Here is a 23,112-nt window from a genome sequence, read left to right on the forward strand (position 1 = left end):
TTTTTAAGTGAGATTTGAGGTATTTCTATTCTTTCAGTGTGAGAATGAATTATCAAGAAACATTTGAACTTCTGAGGTTCTACTTGTTCACTGTATTCACAAAGAAATGCTGGAGGCTCTAATATTTTAGAATGTTGAAATATTAAAGATGCCCGAGCTGCTTTCTCATTCTCCTTGCATGACCTCTCTAATGGGGTCAGGCCCAGGATAGCACAATACCTCCAGGCTGCTGCCTCTTTAAGCTTCTTTCCCAGCTGAGTGATCAGTCATGCAGACAAAGGACATGCACCCCCTCCTTCTTTCTCCCAAGCCCCAACTTGCCAATTAGCTGAGAGGGGTCAGGGGACAGTGGTTAATCACACACCTCTCATCCCACTCTGCTGAAGGGTGAGGAGTGTGCAGTCGGGTGTTAGCACTAAAAACCCAGAATAAATTTAAGGGGGAACCTTTTATTTCTAGCTTACAGTAGAGAATGCATGCTGTTGTACTTGCGTGCTTGTTGCTGCTATTTGTCCTGCCCACTTGAAAGTTCAGCACTTCGTGTTGTTTTTTGTAGCTAGGAGGGGAGGGTGAAGGAAGTGATGCTTCAGAAAGTGTGCCAAAGTTACTTGTGAGAGAGTAATCACGTATAAATATTTTGTAATGATTTGATACACAACTAGAGGCACTGGGGAGTTGAAAAGGAAGGCATTACATGCACCTACTCAGTATACAGCTAGATTGACTCAAAGCTTATTCCTGAAATTTTCCCAAGAAAATCTGTGCCAGAAAGTGTGCAGCATGGGATGCCTGATTCATTACTTGATAGTAGTAGAAGGCATGGCCCCAATTTATTTCTTTCTGGTTTTCTTTCTGTATTTGAGTTCAGAAGGTCTGTGATTGTGTTATGGGTCCTTTTTCCCCAGGGCCAACTCAGGAAATCTCCTGTGGTAGTAAAAGAAGGAAGTGTGATTCACAGTTTCTGCAAAGCTTTGTGGCAGATTTTACACAGGACATGTCTATTGTTTGATTTCCATTATAAGTTATACTTTGATGTTGACTATAAAGGGACCACCTTTAAAAACTTGTCAGTGTTAACCCAGAGAAAGGTTGTTTTATTGTAGTGTCTGTTTGTGTAACCTGAAAACTATTCCCAAAACTGGCCAGCCCATTTCACCAGAATTACTGCTCAGGCTCCTGTACCTTCTGTTTTATAGTCCCTTTTGTTCTAGCTCCTCCCCATCTCGTGATCCCTTCCAATAAAATAAATGAAACACACAAAAATCTGAAGTGAAACCTGCTTACAGTTTACATTGCATGTCAATCTTCTGCTGCTGTCACAACTAGAAATGAGGAAAATTACTATTTGAAACTTCACACCATATAGCAAATTAATCATCAGCACATCCCACCTAATCCTCAAATCTGAAGCATGTGTTCTTTCAAATTCCATTCAGAAGTGTGGAACCATGACTGAGATTACAGCTCTGGTATTGAAACAGCCTTTTTTAAGGCAGGGCAGATACTGAATGCATTTGTCATAACAATGTTTGAATAGTGGAAGTATGAATGGAAGTTAATCTATCCTGTTATGTTGTTTTTATTGATAAATGTTTTGAATTGTAGTGATAAAAAGCATTTGGTCAGCTTTAGCAACTAAATAGCTGTTGGTGAAAGCATAGTACTATACACTTTAAATATTCTTAAGTGTTTTTTCCAGATGTATGCTGTGGTATTAATACATTTTTGGGCAGATCTGAGAGTAGATTTCATTTATTTTAAAGGAAAATCAATTTTACTTCTTTCATTTCAGTCAATTAATGTAAAATAATCAGATGCCAAACTGAAACTCTTCAATCTTGCTGTGTAACTTAGGTGGTCATAAATGGAGATGCAGACAGTCATGTTATAGAGGGTCTCTTGCCTGACACAGAATATGAAGTTTCTCTGCTGGCAGTTTTTGATGACCAAAGTGAAAGCGAAGTTGTTGCTATTCTTGGAGCTACAAGTAAGACAAACTCTTGATTGTAATTTTAAAAAGTGTTTAAATGATTTAAATTTGTGGTATCTACCTTATATATAAAACCTAGTTCATCTTGGGTAGCTATAATATTGAAGAATGAGGTGGTTTAGCACCAGGGCTTTGCTGACTAGTTTTTGCTTTTCCTATTTAATATTATGTGACAGATGGCATTGAATCAAAATAGTGGTTTGGCTCCTTTTCTGAGCTGTGGTATGAATAACCTTTGGATCTGGGTAGATATTCTTCCATCCTACATTTTAATATTTAGTCTTTGAACGGGGTTCCTTATGAGAAGGTACATCAGATTTTGGAAGGGATGTGTGTTAAATGTTTTAAAGTAAATAATTTACAGTAATTTCATTTAAGCTGTTTGGCATTTTCAATATACTCTTTTCTTATTGATGTGATTTATAGTCACTAAAGGTGAATTCATTCTTGGCTGAAATAATGGTCCAAAGCTTACATAGGCCTCCTGTGGCAGTGACATGAAAGTAACAAAGATAAAACTCGATAATCATGTCCAGCTTATTTTATAGTTTATTATCAAAACAGTGGCCTGTATTTCAGAAGATTGCTCTATTCTCTTTTTATCAATAATTACTTGAATAAGTAAACAACTATATTTCTTAGGTGTAAATTCTAAAATTTATTTGTTTTTAGTAATTTAACTGCAGGCTTAATTCTAAATCTTCTGTTAAGACCAGAAGCCCATACCCATCTAAATGATGCTGTACTTGCCAGTGTTGCTGAGTGTACTTTTTGTTTTTTACTTGGGATAGAAGTAAAACACCTTAAAAAACTTACAGTTTAATTAATTTGACAATCTTAACAAATGGTCAAAGTGGAAGTCTATTGTGCATAGTTCAGCCAGAAATTTGTGAAAATATATGCATTCTTATTTGATTATGCAGTTTATGGTTATGTCTTATCTGCAGATCTAAATGCTAATCCTGCAAATATGTGCCTAAAGTAAACTAAATGAATAATTCCCTTGTAGTCTGGGAAATGTCTGAAGTGTGTGGGATCCTTGTAGGTGTGAGCACACAGTTTCATTGTCACAGTTGGACACACAAGAAGAATTCTGTGACTTCCATGTTTTGTTGAGCTGTTAGTGACTGAGTCCTGTCTTTCAGCTGCAAGTGCTACCACAGTGCCCAGCACTGTGACCACCCCCAGTGCCACCACCCCTGAGCCCAGCACAGCAGGTGAGCAGAGCAATGCCGACAGTTCAAATGCTGAGGGCAAAGCACTGAGGCTGCCCACAGGCACCCCTAGGGCTGGGGTACTGCTGAGGAGGCTCCTGAAGGGAAGGCAGGTCACTGCTGAGAGGTGCACACTGTGATGCTCTGCACCCCCTTCTGTGTGGCCAACCTCCTGCACAGGCCATGCTCGGATGAGGAGCCAACCCCTTACTCAGGGTGGGGACTCTGAATGATACCTGTGGTAGGAGTACAGAGACTGATTTGGAAAATCCACCTAGAATTTCTTCTTCCCTTTGTAAATATGAGCTTGGGAACTCTTCAGAATTTTGTTTAGTTTTGAGTGTTCTCTTTCTTTTCCCTGTGATTAGACAATTTACTTTTAAGGAGCAACATTTCTGGGTTATTTTTCTTCTGTAGCATTCTAGCTTGGATTATTTTAAAGTTCTATAAACTGAATAAGACAAACAAAGCAGATGGGATATTATATTTTAATAGAAGTATAGGATAGCTATGATTTTAATAAGTGCTTACAGTTATTAAATGTTTTATAATAAGTGCTTATGTTATTAAGCCCAAATATGACTGAGCTACATGGTTTTGCCCCACTGTGGATCTTCAGAGCACCATGACTTCAGTAGAGCTTGCACTATTTGGTGATAATCAGCACAATGTAGAAATTATATTAAATCTAAAAATATAATTGAGAAAATATTAATTAAATATTTATTGGATTTAGTTTTTAGGACAGGAGTCAGAAACCTTGTTATAGATGATGAAACAACCTCAAGTCTGAGGGTGACATGGGACATTTCCGACTACAGTGTTCAGCAGTTCAGAGTGACCTATCTCACTGCAGAAGGGGACCGTGCTGAGGAAGCAGTAAGAATGGTCTGTATGAGTTTTGCTATTGGCTTCACAAGCTTCTTTAATAATTGCTAAGAAATGATGTCTTCTTATATGACAATTTTGTTGCAATTAGTAAAGGATCTGTGTTTGATATTACTGTGAGCTTGAACCTCAAAGTTCTAATTGTACAACACGGGTTGCACTGCAGGCAACAGCAATCGAATGTTGCATCAAGGCCCAGTCACACAAATGTTTAATGAGCTCACAGTTAAAAGAGGAGCTGGCTGTCTTTTTTTTTTTTTTCTGTATTTTTTAATTCATCCAAGTTGAGTTTTTAAATTTTGTTTTTACTCCTAGGCATTCTTCTATCCTGAGATTGTGTTTTAATGACACTTAAATGTTTGTACAGTCTTAAGCAATTTTTGTTTTCCTTCAGAAATTTTACCTCTTCTCTTCTCTTCTCTTCTCTTCTCTTCTCTTCTCTTCTCTTCTCTCTTCTCTACTTTCCCTTCTCCCTTCTCTCTCCTCTCTCCTCTCTTCTTCTCGCAATGAAATTAAAGTTCAAGTGCAGAGTTTTCATATTTCTCATAAACCTGAACATGTCACAATAAGGACGGCACTTTTTAATCTTTTTAATCTAAGTGTTTGAGAATATTTGTTATTTTTACAATGCCACGTGAGGATCAAGATTAAAATTGTCCTATACAGAAAAATTTCTGGTCATTAAGACTTTGGAAAATATTTGAAAGAATGAAGAGCACTGCACGTACTCTTTGGAGCATATAGCAAACAAACCAAAACACACACCCTCCCCCACAAAAAAAGAAGCCTGAGTTCCATTATTTTAACATTGCACAATTTTTTGAGATCCTTTCAGAATTCAGCTAGGCTAAGTGCCTTTTTAAAAATTAATTTTTAAATTGGGGAAAACTTAGTGTTGTAGTGCAGTATAGTAGTGCAGTATTGTAGTGTAGTATTATTGGTGTTCCACAAAATCTTTTATAAAATTTTGGGATGGCTCCAAGTAAGTACATTTAAAAGATTAAGTTGTGTATTTCAGGGTTATTTCCTTAGTCAGCTCAGAATACAAAAAACATTCCCTGTCATTCTCCCTCTGTGTCTGCCACTTGAGTCACTTCTTTTAATAAGGCAGTTTAAAAATATGGGTTATTCTTTTTGATATTTAGCAGATGACATTTTTAGCCCTACATCAGGATATTTCAATAAAATATTAAAAGGAATAGAATAGATTTTTTTTCTAGGAAAATATGAATCTGTCTTTTTCCCTTTCAGTATTATTCATCTTTTATGTGACCCTGCTGGAAATGTACTTTTTAACCACCTATTTCAACTATGACCTGAAAATGAATTTTCAATGTAGTGGTGTCCTTTTGGACTAGGAAACATGCTCTATGATCTTACCTCAACTGTATGGTAGTATACCATATGATAAAGTGAAAAACTTGCACAGTATAATGACACAAATTGTACTGTTCTTCTGAGAATAACCCGGATTTTCTGAAATTCAGATCCCAGATTGACTGTTTCACCTTTCTAGTTCAGTTGGATGGTGTAAATATCATTCTGCTTTAGCATTCAATGACTTTTATGTTAATATGAAATTAAAACTGTAGGAAAGGTATTAAAAATTGTGGCTATTAGAATGACATTACCACTGACTCAAAATTTCATTAAATAAAATTATAAAACTGTATGATTAGGTAGGTATCTTGGCTCTCTTCTCACAAATTATTTAATTTTAAGTACACTCTCAAGCCTTATTATCTTTGGTCACAATTCAGCAAACAGATTAACCACAATTCATCTTTGAATTTAACCATGTGCATAAATACTTTACTGAAAAAGGATTTATGTAAGATTATACTTAGAATTAGGCACATTTTAATTAAAGGAGTGTATTTTACCATGTGGCTTCAAGCACCTGAGAGGTGCACAACAGATGTCAATAAAACAACACAGATGTTCAATTTTAGGGGAGTGTTTATATGCTTAGTACATTTTTTAGGCAGAAACCAAAAGTTTTGTGGAATTTGGGCTTACATATACTATAGCGTGACAGTTCTGTGGTGAGTACTTAAGGGTTTTGGCTCTGATTTCAGTGATATAAGTTTCAATTACTCCTCCCTTTCCATAAAAATATTAATAAGCTTTATAATTCTTGATGCAATTGGCTGAAAATCAGGGACTAGAAAATGTAATAGAATACACAGGGGTCAAGCTCTAAATTGCATGTGTGTTCTTGGGTGTGCTGTACATACTGGAAAGATCAAATTTTTTCTCTTCTTTAAAGCCAAAAATGTTTCTTACTGCTGAAAGCTATATTGATCTGTGGAAGATTATGCACATGTGGAGAGGAGAGTTCTCAATGCTTGCATCCACTGTTTTAAAAACTCAAAAAATTCGTTGGATTGGATTTTTTCAGAAACTTAGTTTGTATGTTTTGAATGCATATGTGTGGAAGAAGAACGTGGAAATCTTTCAAGAACATTTATTAATGATTTAAGTTCAGTTTTGATCAAAGAATGAAGCACTTTGACAAGTCTCAACACCTGGGTGCACTAGATAAATTTCCTTCTTTGTATCACTTGCCAAAGCTAGAAGTAGTTTGAATGTATCCCGGAGTGTTAAACTGGTGAGACCTTTCTTGAGCATATGCTTCAAACCTTTGCCATCATCACATGCATCAGTCTTCTTTGAGACAACAAAACCCTTTTATAGACCTATTTTCTGCTTTTCCCCTGTGAGTTTAAAGGGCTTATGCTTCTCTCAACTTCGTGCCAAATCCCTGTAGTTGCTGGCTCAGGTGACAGATTCACACAATGGACATGGGCCAGGGAATGTCCAAAACGTGACGTTGGACCTTGGGACTTGCTTCCAACAGCATCACTTCAGGGCATAGGTCTCTGCACAGGAAACATAGGACTAGTTTTTCTTTTTTACCATGCCCATACCATGTGACATAAGTGGCTCTCATACAGGCTTTGGAGGCTCTTTGAGATTAAAGAGATTAAATTTTACTGGTAAGTTTAGCGATTGCAAGGCTTTGCTTGGCACTCCTACCACCACTATTGTGATACTGGTTTTTGAGGCTCTGGCTAAAATACAATAATCAATTGAAGAGTTTTAGAACTAGCTGCTTATAGGGAAGCCTTTCACCGTGCTTAATTCAGCAGGCTGAAACATGTACTCTGGAACCAAAAACTGTCTGGAGGAATTTCTACAACTTGTCTGCTACCAGGTTGCCTGGTTGGATTTTTCTGGCAGATCTTCCGTGTTTCATGGAAGTTTGGGGTCCTGTGGTATTTGTGCAATACCATCCTCCTTCCTCTCCTAAATAGCTACCTTCAGTTGCTTGTCTCCAGACTAGATGCAGACAAGAAAAACATTTTTTATTCCTACTTGCTCAGTTCAATGCTTCCAGATCTCATAACTTGATTTTCATTCCTCCCAGGGAAGGAAGATTTTTTGTCTCCAGAGAACAAAGCAATCAGTCTTTTTTACGGAAGTTCAGAAAATCTAAATGTGTTCAGAATAAATACATGAAGAGGATATATTTTGTCTACACAGTGAAATAATTTAAGTAGTTATGATCCAAAAAATATCTGTGGCTTATGGACCTGTAGTGGCTCATAGGTTTAATATAAGACAGTGTTATCTCATAGGAACATTTTCTTTATTTTGTTTTGGTATAATGGTAGATCTGTTAAAAGGGTGGATAATGTAGTGATTTTATTTTACTGTAGAGCATCAATAACATTTGACAGTGTGAGCTATATAGCAATGCTGGTGGAATGTGCTGTCTGAGACTATGTAAGATAAAGTGGTTTGGCTCTAGTCATTAAGCTTGAATGTTTCTGCATTTTCTGACCCTGCAGGTAATGGTGCCCGGCAGGCAAAACACTCTTCTGCTTCACCCTCTGCTGTCTGATACAGAATACAAAGTTACTGTAACGCCGGTCTATGCTGATGGGGAGGGAGTCAGTGTCTCAGCTCCTGGCAAAACTTGTAAGTACAAACTTTCCGCCTGTCTTTGGCCAGGATGTGAATGAATTAAGACTTACTCTTTGTGGCCTTTTTTCCTTGGCTGTAGGAATGTATTTTAGTATAAATGTGGGCTTATTTATTTTTCATGACTTATATGACTTGAACTTTAAATTAATCTCAGTTGATTGATTTATAAACAATGGGTTTCTTTTAAAAGACAAGCTGTATTTTATATTCAAATACTCTGAGTTTGCAGAAACTTGTTCAGTAATAGAACTGGCAAATGCTTGATAACCAGCCCACTAAGGGCAAGCCTACTAATACAGAAAAAAAGTAAACAAAGGCTGCTGAGATGTTATCAAACCAACCATTGTACTGTTAGATTTTCTTTTGTGTGAGATCATTGCTTTCTAAGGGTCATTAGAAATGCTGCTGAACTTTTTATAAAAAGTGATTGCATTATCTCCAGAGTTCTGACCAAGTACCAAAAGATTACTCAGCTGTAGCTTAAGCTTCCTCTCTACTGTATATTGTAAAAAATCTTTTCATTGTGCACTTGTAGTCATGATAGTATAATTTTATTGAAGTGTTCTCCTAATTTACATAATTTGTCTTAATTGAAGTGCTATTTATGCAGAGACTTAAATCACTTTTAAATAAGTCCTTTGATTCCATTCTACAGAATGAAGTGTTCAAAAGAGCATGATTTTTACATTAGTGCACTTGGATTGGAAGAAACTATATAATGTATAATTATCTCTAAATTACCTTACATTTTTAGGAAACAAAAGTAAGATTTTTTTTTAAAGAAATGTATGGACAAATTTTGGAATTAATTCAAAAAGTCATTGTTTGTTGGTCAAAGTTTGTGGTTAATCCACTGAGTAATACAAAGGATGAATTTGATTAGGAGTTTCATCCTGATAATTTTACTTGTAAATCTGAGAGTGATGGGTACCACACTCTTTTTATTTGAATATCTTGATTTTGCTGTATAAGCTTGTATGAGATAAACTCTAAAATCCCAGTTTGGTTTCTTTTCAGTGCCCCTGTCTGCTCCTAGGAATTTACGTGTCTCAGACGAGTGGTACAACAGATTGCGGATCAGCTGGGATGCCCCACCTTCAGCCACAATGGGTTACAGAGTTGTCTACAAACCTGTCAACAGTGAGTTTTTAAACTGATTTTTTTGGGGGTTATTTCTGACTGAACATCATCTTTTGTTCAGGTTTGTTCTTAAATCTATCAGTTGCAGCTACATCCTTGAAAGTGTTATTAACTTTGGTGCCTCATATTTTTTGAATATGAAAGTTTAGTAATCACAGAATGATGCAGGTTGGAGAGGATCTCTGGAGATCATCTGGTCTTCTTCCCTGAACAAAACAGGGCCAGCTTGGAACAGGTTTCAGTGGACCCTGGCCAGTTGAATTTTTATCTCCCAGGATGGAGATTTTAAAACTGCTTTAAGCATCTCTCCAAGTTTTTGACTACTGTCACTGGCAGTGTCTTTGCTAATATATGATAAAAATTTCCCAGGTTGCAAAATTTGTCTTTTTTCTCCTACATTTTCCTGTTTGCCTCTGAAGACATTCTGTCTGTAGCTTCTCCACCACCTTGCGTAAGGGAGGTGTTGGCAGCAGTAGATTTCCCCTTAAACTTCCCATCCTAAGGCTGATTAATCCCAGCTCTTTATGTCTGTGTTTTTTCATTTTATCATGACTCTCTTTCAGAGACTATGTCTGTTTCTTCCTGTCCTTCTCTTCTGTATTCTCCTGTTCTTCAACTTCCCTCCCTTCACAATAAAAGGTTTTCATTTCTTCTCAGACACTTAACATTTTATTCATTGTCCATTCTGTGTGTGCTGCATCCTTTGCCTGCCTGTACCTTGCAGCTTGACAAAACATCCAGAATCCTTCAAATTTCTTTAGAAAAACAGGGTCCTCTACTGACAGCAAATCACAGATCTGTGAGCATTAAGGGGCTAAAATACTGTCCAAAGACAATACTGCTGCCTGGTTTCTGAAGTGCATCCAGAACAACTAGGGGAGGTGATGAAGGAGCTGTTTGCGATTCTCATTTGGGAAAGTTTCATTCTTTTCTATTTTCATTATCATTTTTGCATGGTATTAAATGATGCTGTTGTATAAGAAGCCCTGAGTGACTGTAGTGCTGGCTGGCATCTGCTGTCCCCCCTGTTGGTCCTGGCCCACAATCAATCTGGGGAGATATTTGGCTGCCTCTTCTGAAGCAGAACAAACGGGTTTTAACAGATGCCAGTGTCTAGCTCTGCCTGAATGAATCCCACTGCTGGATTCCAAATTCCCAAATGTGTTTGTTGTGTCTTCTTTCCATGCAAGGATTGAGGAGAATGTCTTTGTATTTGTGTATGGTTAAAAAAAAAAAAAGGCAAAAAATAGTAACACTATTTGATTTATAAATAATTAATTGATTTATGAACACTTGTAATTTTTTTCTGATTTAGTGGATGAGAAAATGATTTTTTAATTTATTTCATTTTTTGCAGCTCCTGGTCCTGCACTTGAGACCTTTGTAGGGGATGATATTAATACTATTCTCATTCTAAATCTCTTCAGTGGAACGGAGTACAGCGTTAAAGTATTTGCTTCATACTCAACAGGCTTCAGTGATGCCCTAACAGGAGTGGCCAAAACCTGTAAGAATGATTTCATGCTGCTCAGATCTCTACAAGCTGGTTTTCCTTACAACTATGGCTTTCTGCAGCTCCCTGAATAAATTTTCATGTGGAAGACTTTACTTTGTTTTCCTGAAATGAAAGTCTCTCTTTCTATGAGATTATACCAGGCTTTTAAGTGCTCTGCTGGATGTTAACAAGACAGGAATCATAAAGCAGATATCATTTATCAGCAAAAAATATATTTGCCTAGTAGTAAATATAAATTTCCTTAATGGAAAGTCTATTTATTTTTTCTGTCTCCATATATAAGATTATTTCCTTTATATATAGCTAAAGCTCAATTTTAAATTAGATTTTGACAGAAATTCTGCTTATTATGATACTTTTATACTTATTTGTAATAACTGAACTTTTTTAGCAGTGTTCATTTTTTAGTTTAAAGTAAATTGCCTTAAGTTCTAAACTTCTGTTTTCAAGGTTCACTGCTTTTTAAAATTCTTCTTTTAGATTTTCTTGATTTTTTAAAGCAGCTATGGATGCTATTTGTTAAAAATGAATTGGCACAGGTTTCACTGTAATAATGTTGTCATTTTTTTCTTCTATGTCTTATTAGAGGTATAAAAAGAATTTTTTAATTTTTAATTTTCAGTGTATTTGGGTGTGACGAATTTGGATTCCTACCAAGTCCGCATGACGAGCCTGTGTGCTCAGTGGCAGCTCCACAGGCATGCTACTGCTTACAGGGTAGTTCTAGAGTCACTTGAGGGTAAGTTACTAAATAATTTGATATGCAGCTACAGCCCCATCCAGAGAATTGAATTGCACAGAAATTGCATACAGTTATACCTGTAGACTGGCTCCTGAAATACTGGAAATGATGGACAGAAGAGAGGTGTGTACACCCTGACAGTTTCAGAATGGAGTAGCATCCCTTTTCTTTTATGTCAAACACATTGATAGCTTGTGCATTTTATGTCAGGCACTTTGATCTATCAGTAGAAAAAAGGTGATTACCTGAGTTTTTCACTGCTGTGAGGAACAGAAGATGGATAAGGATAAACTGAATACATCCAAGTGTGTAAATACACCACCAGCAGTAGCTCTGTATCATTAGGATAGACAGAAGAGGGCAGAAAGGCAGAAAAGCTCTGAATGAATCCAGGCCATGCCCACAGAATCAGAACAATGTCCAGTTTTGCTTGTTCTCATTCTGTTGATGCTTCTTTGTAGCTTATAGTAGTAATGTTATTCGTGTGGGTAAACATGACACAGTTCTAGGCAGTCACACAAGGAATCTTGGTGCTTTTAGCACAGTGTATATAGAGGACAAATTACAGCCTCTTCAGCCTCACTGATTCTCAGGTGTGGCCAGAAGACATTTTGTCACTGTTTGTGCAGACCAACTCTGTTACCCCAAGCAGACATCAGTGGTCTTCTGACTGGCGGCAAATGAAAACCTTGGATAACTCGAGAGGAGTGCAGTTAATGGGCTGTGTTAAAGGTGTCATGGGCAGTAACACTGATCATGTGGCAAAAAAGACATGACCTTTCTGTGGAATGGCAAATGGATGGTGATAAGGTTTTTTTGAAGCCCTGAAATACAGACAAGCCATTCAGATAGCAGAGATCTTGGCTTGCATGAAACAGCACAGACATCCCTCTCATCTGGGAGCTAGCCAACATTCTACTTTCTTCATATAGAACTGCCAGAATTGTTTTAGCTGAGCTGAAAGCACCTAAGTGCAAGCAGAACAACCCAGAGTGTGAACAAATGTTTCATATTAATTTTTATCCTGAAGAGATTTGATTGTCAAATCGGGTGTGCGTCTGGTTCAGGCAGTGATCAAATGTTTTCAGACTAGTGTAACATCTGATAAGCATTGAAGGATTGTTTGTCATTTTTTATGCACTCTGTAAAATGTGAGATCAGTTGCTTGTATTTCACTTCTTCCTGATGCAGATTTTAAATGGTGATAAGGTTTTTCTTGTTATTAAAACATGCCTTATGCTATTTCCAGTACCCAGCCATTTTCTATTGTCAATGTATCTTCCAGTTCAGAATTTAGCAGAATCAGTTTTGGAACCCTGTAAATGCTATTCCTTAACCATCTTGCAAAGTGGCTACTAGTGAAAGCTGGAATATGGTATCTAGCTCAGTCTCTTTTGTTGTGGCCAAGCACATTACGTATGCTGAGAACCAGAGGCATAGACAAAGGATGCCATAGGATTACATAATGCAACAATTCCTAGTGAGACTCTCATAATTTAGGAGTAGATCCAAAGCCTGTTCATGACAGTGTTAGTGATTTTTATTGCCTTCAGTGCATGGGGCAAAATTCATCTTTTTTTCCTGAAGATGTTTGACACATTCCTCAGCTCCTACTTAGTATGAATAATGAAATGTTAGAGACCTCTGCACTGAGGTCAGTTTCCAAAAGTAAGGCAGCACGTAGTTTCTTAACTTATGCCAACCTCTTACCCTTCATGTGCTGTCATTTACACTTCTTATTTATTAATTAAATTGCATTATTCAATAAAACAGTAAAAAAAAAAAAAGTTTTCATGGTTTCTTTTGTAATTCCAGGTGGAAAAAAGCAAGAAGTAAATCTTGGTGGAGGGACACCTAGACATTGTTTCTTTGAGCTGATGCCTGGAAGCAAATATAAAATCAGTGTTCATACACAGCTTCAGGAGCTGGAGGGCCCTGCTGTGAGCATCATGGAGACAACGTGTGAGTAAAGCAGAGGAGACAGGGCTCAGCCAGCAGCAGTAATGCTCGATTGCTTCTTGTGTTCTGCCCTTTGCCCACACATGTGCTGTTTCTACACAGTTTTCTTTAGCTCACCTATTGACTTTTCAAGTACATTGTGACTCCTCCACAGATGTGCAGGATTCTTGCACCACTGCTGTGAAGTAATTGTTAAGTCATGTTCAGCAACTCGATTGGACTTCTACTGAGAATGACACAGGGAGGATGGTTTAGTTTTCTTCATACAAAGTCCCAGTATGGGATACTCTGAATATCTATGACCTTGGGGGAAAAAGTACAGAAAAATGAGCAAGCAGAAAAAGTTTTGTTCCTGCAGCTCTTGTTATTTAGTAAAATTAACTAGTGTTTGAATAATTTACAGTTAAATGGGACCTCAAAACCCAATTTATTTAAGTATTTTGAAACAAAACAACCAACTAGACTTTTAAATTATTATTATTAGTAATACAAGACAAAAAAAAAAAAAAAGAACAACCAACAAACTCACAGCTGTTTATGAAGGCAAGGTCCTGCTGTCATGAATTCAAAATACTGCAAAATAAAACATGGGACTACTAGAATGAATATTTTATCTTTCTTTGAGCCCATTTCCAATCTCAGCACTACCTGTCTTCTCGTAGTATATTGCTATACACCACAACACTAGTCCCTTTCTCTCAGGGTAGAAAGTGTTTGTACTTTTCTTCTTTTCCTCCCACATTTATGGTTTGACATAGGAAAAATTTGCACAGGTGTATGACTCCAATTCTTCCTAGCCCAGGGCTCATTCTCTGAGCAGTTAGCATAAAGCCAAGCTTCTCCTGCTTTTTGGGGAATTGTGTTTAGTGTGCTCTGCAGGTCAGAGAGCTAGAAGACATGAGGATGAGCACACCTTGGCCTGTATGTCCATTTGAGAATGATGGTTTGTGATAATTTGTCTAAACTATTGTCTCACCTTAAGGGGAAACAGTCTTCAGGGTGCCCTGCATCTCTTTGGTGCTGAGAGCAGCCTTTCAAGTCACCTTACAGCAGTTGTCACCCTTTCTTAATGGGTCTGGTCCTGGGTTGCTGTGGCCATGGAGGTCCTGGGCACTACTTCTGTGTAGGTTTTTCAGAGTCCTAGCCCTTTCTGTTGCTGAACCCACTAGGAAAACCTCCATCAGCTACAGTGGGATGTGGACATGTAATGAATCCTGTTTGCACTGATCTTTCCCAAATGTAGGCTTCTTTTCTCAGGTTGCCATATCTAACTCTCTCCATTGCCTATAAATGTAACTTAGATGTTACAGCAAATCAGTTTAGTCTTGGAGGACTGATGTTCTGTCACCTGTGGTTTCTTATGCTAAATGCATTGAATTAAAATGGGGGAAAAAAATCCCTTGAATGAATGTGGAAGCTTTTCCTCTTGTAGAGTTGTGGAAGTCAGCGCATGTGCATTTTATCTCTGAGAGGGCAGCTAGGCTATATTGGAAGGTGCTAAATAAAGCTGTTGCATTCAGAAAAGCCATCAATCAGTAATTGGATATTCACCTAGGTCTCTGCAAGGCTGAAATTCCGATGTCGATTTTCAGGAGAAGAGTGAGGGACACTTTCAGAAACTATAAAGCAACTTTAGTAGAAGTTGCTGCAGGCAACAGAGCCACAGTCCTGTTAGAGTTGGGGTCAGAGCTGCGTTTCTGTCTGCAAGCATAACAAGGTCTTTGACAAGTTCAGAAAAGTCTTCATCTGGGCAGACTGTGATCTGCTTTGAGTGCAGGCACTGGCTTGTTTTTCCTCTCTGTCTTTGCGTTTTGGACTAAGATCTTCTTCCTTCCAGGGTGAATAAAGACCTACTTTCTGTTAATGAGGACTTTTGTTGAGAAAAGGAAAGGACACAGACCTTCTTCAAAATGAATTATGGATTCTCGGTCAAGAATAGTGCTGGGACACGGTCTGCTACTCTGGACAATCTCAAAAAGGGGCAGTTCCAGTAGTAGTTCAGTTGTATTCTTGTATCATTCATACTTCACATACAGCCATTAATTGTTTTGCATTAGTAATATTGTCTTTCAGGTGACATTTCTTGTGTGCACTCACCTACATTTATCTCCAATTGCATAACTAATAGATTAGGGATAATGAATTTTTTTCATGTGGAGATGAGTAGAAAATGCTGTTTATTAAAGATATTGGGCTTTTAAGCATGTTTGACTATTTCTTGTTTTATTCTGCAGTACCATTTCCTACTCAACCACCAACAACACCTTCAACACCACCTCCACCACCTACAATCCCACCTGCAAAAGAGGGTAAGTGCTACATATGTGAGTTTATAGTAATTTTAAAGTGTTGATGCAATGTTTTTCTACTTCTGATGGTATTTTAGACCTGTGGGGAGCAGATCTCACAAGGCATTTGCTGTAGAAACACTGTTAAGGCAGCTGGCTTAAATTTAATGAGCCAAAAATCTGACCTCATTGTTGTACTGTTAAAATTTGCTGAAAGAGTGGTTAATACATGTGACACTTCCTTTTTCCACAACTCTTAAACCATACACATTTTGCAACTGAAGCAGACATCCTAGGATAAATAAACTTGAAAAACAGCATTATTTTTAAATATGTCTGTTTTAGGTAATGTGAAAAGTATAGACTCAGACTCTCCTCTTTAAATGCAGACTTTCTTTCATTATTACTTGAACACGTTGTATTTTGTACAGAGGCTTATAATATTTCTGTGAGAGGAGCATTATTGGTGGAGACTGAGGATCGAGTACATCAGCACGAAGCCTGTGGACGAAAGTGACATGTATAAATTGAGAATTTAACCCACAAGCACAGGGAAAAAAGACCTTGTATGTGTGTGTGTTTAGAACTGCATAGGAGCAGAAAATGAAGGTTTTTTGTTATCCAAGGAGTAATCAACAGAAAATGAAAACTACAGATTTGTATCTTCTTGTCCTATTCTCTGGATTTAGATGAAATATGAAGATGAAATATGTTGAAAAACATAACTTTGGTTTGAGACAGTTTACTTCTGACCCCAAGCAATAGACTTGGATTTCTGTGAAGTGAAAGGTTGAAGGTTCCCCGTTCCCATGAAAGAGTGAGCAACTTGTGTGAGCAAATGTGCAGCTCTTGCAAGCCATTTTGCATAAGAACGTGCTGGAATCAGATGAGATGGGTGAAACCTGCATTGCTCCTACACAGTGCAGTTGAAGTGCATTAGACACTGCAGACCTTAGGGTAACTTTATGAATGGAATATTTTCCCAGTGGGAACATCCACAGTTGAAATTCTGTCATCTTGCTTACTGTGTCATGCGTGCTAGGAGTTGGGATTGTTCTTGTGTGACTTTACCCAAAAACCTAAATAAAACCAGAAATGATAAGCTAGACTTTGAAGAACCATTGAAGTGTGTTCTGTGATAGGATCTATTGGTGCAGACAATTCTCCCTTGCAGAGCTCAGCTGGTTCTACACCTGCACTGAAGTCAATGCCAGCAGGTCTGTTGACTGAAGCTAACATTGAGCTAACATGTATTAGCTAACATTAATCAAGGGCTTTTCATGATGGTTGTATCTTCTTAAGTGATTTTTGAGATTTCATGAGGAGTTGAGGCATTGCTCTAATTCCAAAATTCTTGCTTTCTTCCTCAGTGTGCAAAGCAGCCAAAGCTGATCTGGCATTCCTGGTAGATGGGTCATGGAGTATTGGAGATGACAATTTCAATAAGATAATTAACTTCCTTTATAGCACTGTTGGAGCTTTGGATAAGATTGGTCCTGATGGAACACAGGTAATCAACGTGTGCAGAGATGGAGGGTGCATGGACTTGACAGGGTATTTTAGACTAGACCAGAAGTGAAATGAATCAAGAAGTAACTGACACCGTTTCACAGTTCAGTGAAAGTATAAACTGCTCTAGGTCAGTATCTTTTTTCAATATCTTTTTATGCACACCGTATGTTAAAATTCTCAATATAAATTTTGGTAGCATGAGGGCTAAGTATCATTTCAGTCTCCTCTAATTCAAATGAAATTTAAGTTTGTTAATGCTTTTGGCACTCACTGTAGTGTTTATTTATAAATAAGCTAAAAATGGCATTGATAAGGAAAATTAAAGGTTCTGTTATTTTGGATCACACACTCTACAGAATCTACAGTGCTTGACATAAAATTTGCAACAATTGTTCCATTTATGTATTTGTCTAGAGAGGTGCTCCAGAACATATTATTGGTAAATATGTTACTGTTTTAAGTGTTACCTGTATAATATGTGGTTTGGGATCTCACTGGAAATTAATTTTAACTTGTCCAAACCCTGAAGAATAGTTAGTTTTTACTGCTTCTTGCCATACACCTATTTTTCCAGAATATAGTTAATGGTGATACAGAAACTTTTTTACAAGTTTAAACACAATAGCTCCTTTTAAATCAGGGGCACCACTTATGGAATATGAAGATTCATATATGCTTTGTGAGTTGTAGGGGCTTAGTGTACAATATTGTAATACAGGGCCTTAACTCAGTAGTGTCATATTTGACAGAGGCAATATTTCAAAATATATTCTTGAATCTTTCTATTACTTGCTTCATTCTTGCTCCCTAGCTTAAGTTACTTATGTGCAGTTACTAATTCATGGAACCTGAATTAAGTCCCAGCAGTTCTGAGTATGAATAACTGTACACATGTGAGCAGCTGTACTCAGGATTTTGCTTTTGGGCTCGACTGAGAGAGCTTCTGCCAAAGTGGGTATTACTGTTCTCATCCTGTTTGCTGCAAAATGAAACCAGAAAGTGTTAGATGGTTGCCAAAGTTGCAGAGAGTAAAATTGAACTCTATTTACTAAAGAGAAAAAGGTCTGGCTTCAATTTAAAGATGAAGCAAAGTTACAAGATAAATCCTTGTTTTAAGTAAGATTCACTTACTTTTTGCTTACACAGTGGGTGGTGCTTTTGTAATGAACATCTTCTATGTGCACAGGTGGCAATAATTCAGTTTAGTGATGATCCCAGGACGGAGTTTAAATTGAATGCATACAAAACAAAAGAGACTCTTCTTGAAGCTATTCAGCAAATAGCCTACAAAGGAGGAAATACAAAAACAGGTGAGAAAGGATGAGATTGTGATGCAGATTTTTCCCCCTGCTTCTCTAAGCAGTATTTCTTTCCCATTTGCTAAATGGTTCAATTAATCACTGCACAACCAGTAATAATATGCTGTCTCCACACTGGAGATGAAGGGTTGGGCTCTGAAATTAGAAAGTCTTTGTAATCTGTAGTTTACACACTTCGGCCCCTACTGCTGCATATTCACCCCGCTAAAACAAGGATCAGGGAGGCAGGGAGAGGGACAGGAGGGCTACAGCAAATTAATTTGGGGGTAATGGAAGGTGGAATCGGGACTAATATGAAATAAGCTTGGCAAGTGAGCAGAAAAGTGATAAAGGGGAGAGGGTGGGAGGGAGCTTGCAAAGCATGTAGGAAACTGCAGAGAGTGGAGTGTCTGTTTGGGTATCAGCCAGGACAGTTAAGCCTCTGTGGGATGTTTAAGATTGGGATGGGAAAAGATGTTTGTTAAGGTTGCATTTTAATTAATCCCTTAAAATAACTTGCTGCTGATATAAAGAAATTATAGATGAGTGTTGAAAGGGTTAAAATTTGTTTTAGTTGGAAACTGTATGTTTTATTATTTTCAAACTTCACAGAAATTTCTTGCAGCTGTTGCATTGCATCCAGTTTTCAGCATTATGAAAATAATTTTCCATTTACTACAATGACATTCTCAGTTGTTAATGCAGACAGTGCCCTACAATCCAGAAAAGGAAAGTTTTGTTATCTCTAACCCAGCCAGCAGCGAAATACTACACAGTGCTCACTGACTGCCTACCCATAGCCTGGGTGGGATGGAGAGAATCAGAAGAGGGTAAAGCCTGTGGGCTGAGACAACAGTTTCATGATTGAAATAAAGTACAATACAATTATAGTAATAGTAATTAAAAGGAGTATAACAAATAGAGGGAGAGAAACGCCAAGAAAAAGAGATTATGCTCAGTACAGTTGTTCACCACCTGATGCCCAGCCCATTCCAGAGCAGGGATTGGCCCCTCCTGGCCAACTCCTCAAGTTTATACACTGGGCAGGATGTTCTGTAGTATGGAGCATCCCTTTGGCCAGTTTGGGTCAGCTGTTCTGTGTACACTCTCCTCCAGTCCTCTTGTGCAGCTGCTCAGGGGCAGAGAATGAGACACTGAAAAGTCCTTGACTCAGGGTAAGCACAGCTTAGCAACAACCAAAACATCATTATCAACATTAGCTTCATATGGAGTCCAAAACTCAGTGCTGTACCAGCAATAAAGAGGGAAATTAAGACTAGCACAGCTGAACCCAGGACACCCTCACAAGTCATGTTTGTGATCTTCCCCTTCTGGATTGGAAAATGGAGGGCCAAAGCTGTCAGAACTTGAAATGTAATTGTCAAAATCAAACTTTTCTGAATCTTGATTTTAACAAATACAGAATGAATAAATTGACAGACTACTGAGGACACAACAGATTTCTCTTTTTATGTATGTGGGACATGTGATATGAGAAGCCAATACAAATCAGATTTGTATCACAGTCGATGTCAATTTTTGTGTTGCAGGCAAAGCCATTAAACATGCGCGAGAAATCTTATTTACAGGAGAGGCAGGCATGAGAAGGGGCATTCCAAAGGTTTTGGTTGTCATCACTGATGGGCGATCACAAGATGATGTGAACAAAGTGTCCAGAGAAATGCAACTAGACGGTAAATTGTGTGCTTTTAAAAACAACTCACATGATCTTTTTTCTCATTAATTTCATCTAAGTAAGTGTGGGCATGAGGTAAGGATAGCCTTTGCTCCAGATTTTCAGTTTCAAAGAAAACAGCAATTGCTCAGAAACACAGAATATCACTAGGATATAATTAGATTTTGGGTATTTGTGGTGATTAATGGAATTATTTTTCCTTTTAGCAGCAGTGCTAAAATAATGTATTAATGGAATTGCCCCCAGAATTAAGAAGTTGGGGAACATGATCCTGAGAATCTGGATCATCATCTATAAAGTGTAGTCTAGTGGTTATGAGCAAATTAAACTATTTTGTTTTCTACACAAAAGATCCATTGAAAATTCTTATACTGTTTCTGACCTGCTCTCATGTTACACTAATTACCTCTAGGAATTTTTTTTAAAGCTTCAATTTTAGAGATTTAAGCAGCCACACACACCATGTTGTGAGTCTAAGTGTAAGAAGTGGATTAATTGTTGTAGAAGTTTGTACCAAAACCAAAAGGGCACAGTGTTCCACCTGGCATAAAACTAAAGGATGGAAGAACAAAAACTATCTTCCTTTTAATGTGAGGTGACCTGAAGAGAAATTACATTTGTGCCTTTTATTTGCTTTTAGCTTTGACAGCTGTGAAGTTCCCAGTGTAGTTCACTGATTTCTGAAACCAAATGCCAATGCCACAATAATCCACCTTGGCTGCCTCCTTGTTTTGTTGCTAGATGCTGAGTGTAGGGGCTTCATCAATAAAGCAGATGACAAAATAGTGGGCTTGCATGACCTATTTTAAGTAGCAGTTAAGAAAACTGCGTATTTGTGAATAAATTGGAGTTTGTGTCTAAGCTGAACAGAAAATATTCATCTCTCAGGTAAGTCTTGCAGTTGCATTATTAGCTCCTGGACTGGGAATGGCCTCCAGAGAAGATGGCACTCTGTGAGGGTTCAGTTGCTGGGATGTGGCACATGAATTCCCCTCTCCCATTTCCCCTGGAGTGTGCTGCACAGTGAGGCTGCAGATAGGTTGGAGCAGGTACTGATGGGCATCTGTGATGGAGGCTGGCACAAAGAGGTGCTGATCTTGGATGAGCCATGAAGATATTTTTATATTGTATTAAGTCAAAGTTTCGTTATGCTTAAATCTCTGCAGAAGGTGATGAATGCCCCTGGTCTTCATTCAAAGTTAAAGATAATATTGCTTGACTGGAATAAATTTGTGACTGAGCCATGCTAGAACAGTATATCCATTAACTATATTCAGCCTGATGTAGAGAGGTTTTCCCCTTCATCTCTTATGGAAAGGAAAATTTTGAAAAACTTATGGCTCTTTTGTTGCTCCTGAAACATGTAGGGTACAGTTTCCATTTGATTTAAATCCTTTAAGTCAGGCTCATATTTTGAAAAATATTCATGCTAAATATATAGAACAGATGGAACCAGTGCAGTTAAATTGCTGATGAAATGAGAATGCATTTATTTCAGTGTTCACTCATGAGGCAGAAGTGCCTTGAAATAATATCTGTACTAACACATGGCACAGAAAAAATCTGTAAAGAACCTTCAGGAAATTAATTTCTCTACTTTGTATTTATTCTGTACTTGATGCATGGATATTTTTGTGTAATACAGTATAGCATTAAATTTAAAAAGTATTTAAATGTATGCTAAAACTTTAAACTACTGAGTAGTCATGTATCTTCAAGAAAACACTTAAGGTTTAATTTTAACTAATTAAGCATAAATAGCCAGAACAAATATTTCACAGAGAATGTTTTACTTCTATTTTACATAACATAAGTGAATTTTCTCATGCTATAGGGTAATAATTAAATGTCCAAGTTGGTGTTTAATCAGGAAAGGAGTCAATGCAAATACAGTTGTGTTCATAGTGTATTTCCACTCTCACAAGGAATGATGCACAGGAGTTCTGTTTTGTTTTACAGGTTTTACCTTTTTTGCTATTGGAGTGGCTGATGCTGACTATTCAGAGTTAGTTAATATTGGCAGCAAGCCCAGTGAAAGACATGTCTTCTTCGTGGATGACTTTGATGCCTTTACAAAGATTGAAGATGAGCTGATCACTTTTGTTTGTGAAACTGCATCAGCAAGTTAGCCATTTTGATTTATGTTGTTTCTAAAATAACTGCTAAATACTGGGGAGATTGTAACTATTATTTTTCTATTAAGATAAATTCTTTGTATTTTTAATATAATTTACTGCTGACTTTATAATTCTAATGTTATTTCCACAGAAGATGAAGGAAATGAAGGTTTTGTGACTTCAAAATAATTAATGGTTGTTTCTATAAAGCCAGAATACAAGCACTGGTTGTCAAAAGCTCATTTCAGATATTGTTGACATTTCAGAATCATAAAAGATAATTATATTTTATTTTCTAGGCTACTTTAACCCTCTGTAAGAGTACTGCTAACTACATTCATTCTTATTCAAGTCACATGGTTAATGTATTAATAGACATCCAATCATTAACATTTTTGTTATGAAAGTAGATGAGTTGTAGCCTAGGCAAAACATAAAACACACTCAAATTCTGAAATCTGTGAGAAAGCCACACTTCCGTCTCTTTATGAAAATTAAGGAATGGACATTCCAGAGCAACACTTAATGATTTTTGGTCAGTAATTAACATGCTTTTAGGTGTGTGCCCACAATGTATTTCCTTATGTATCAGCCAGGAAGCAGGCACTGTGAACCATTTGTGATTGCAAGGAGTCCTTGTGCACAGGGCTGTGAGTTATCAAGAGACTCTGAATTGTCAGAGCTGGTAAAAGGATGTTGCTTGTGAGCCACCAGTTCTGAGATTTTGACCATGAGCTCTACTTTCAATGGTAGAGAGAATGG

At 37.4% G+C, this 23,112-nt stretch overlaps 1 protein-coding gene across 5 annotated transcripts in view; it reads left to right on the top strand.

Annotated features, from left to right (window-relative positions):
• COL14A1 (collagen type XIV alpha 1 chain) overlaps positions 1 to 23,112 on the top strand; it is a 114,611-nt gene that overhangs the window by 53,439 nt on the left and 38,060 nt on the right. For all 5 annotated transcript variants that reach the window (XM_038129163.1, XM_038129159.1, XM_038129160.1 and 2 more), the window contains 13 exons: positions 1,855 to 1,987; positions 3,136 to 3,207; positions 3,941 to 4,092; positions 7,947 to 8,076; positions 9,100 to 9,222; positions 10,580 to 10,729; positions 11,361 to 11,477; positions 13,296 to 13,442; positions 15,674 to 15,748; positions 17,098 to 17,237; positions 18,426 to 18,549; positions 20,088 to 20,231; positions 22,193 to 22,357. In XM_038129163.1, the coding sequence (XP_037985091.1) occupies positions 1,855 to 1,987; positions 3,136 to 3,207; positions 3,941 to 4,092; positions 7,947 to 8,076; positions 9,100 to 9,222; positions 10,580 to 10,729; positions 11,361 to 11,477; positions 13,296 to 13,442; positions 15,674 to 15,748; positions 17,098 to 17,237; positions 18,426 to 18,549; positions 20,088 to 20,231; positions 22,193 to 22,357 (1,672 nt within the window). The remainder of the gene's footprint in view (positions 1 to 1,854; positions 1,988 to 3,135; positions 3,208 to 3,940; positions 4,093 to 7,946; positions 8,077 to 9,099; positions 9,223 to 10,579; positions 10,730 to 11,360; positions 11,478 to 13,295; positions 13,443 to 15,673; positions 15,749 to 17,097; positions 17,238 to 18,425; positions 18,550 to 20,087; positions 20,232 to 22,192; positions 22,358 to 23,112) is intronic.

The sequence above is a fragment of the Motacilla alba genome, chromosome 2 (genome assembly GCF_015832195.1).
Source record: "Motacilla alba alba isolate MOTALB_02 chromosome 2, Motacilla_alba_V1.0_pri, whole genome shotgun sequence".
NCBI classification, from domain to species: Eukaryota; Metazoa; Chordata; class Aves; order Passeriformes; family Motacillidae; genus Motacilla; species Motacilla alba.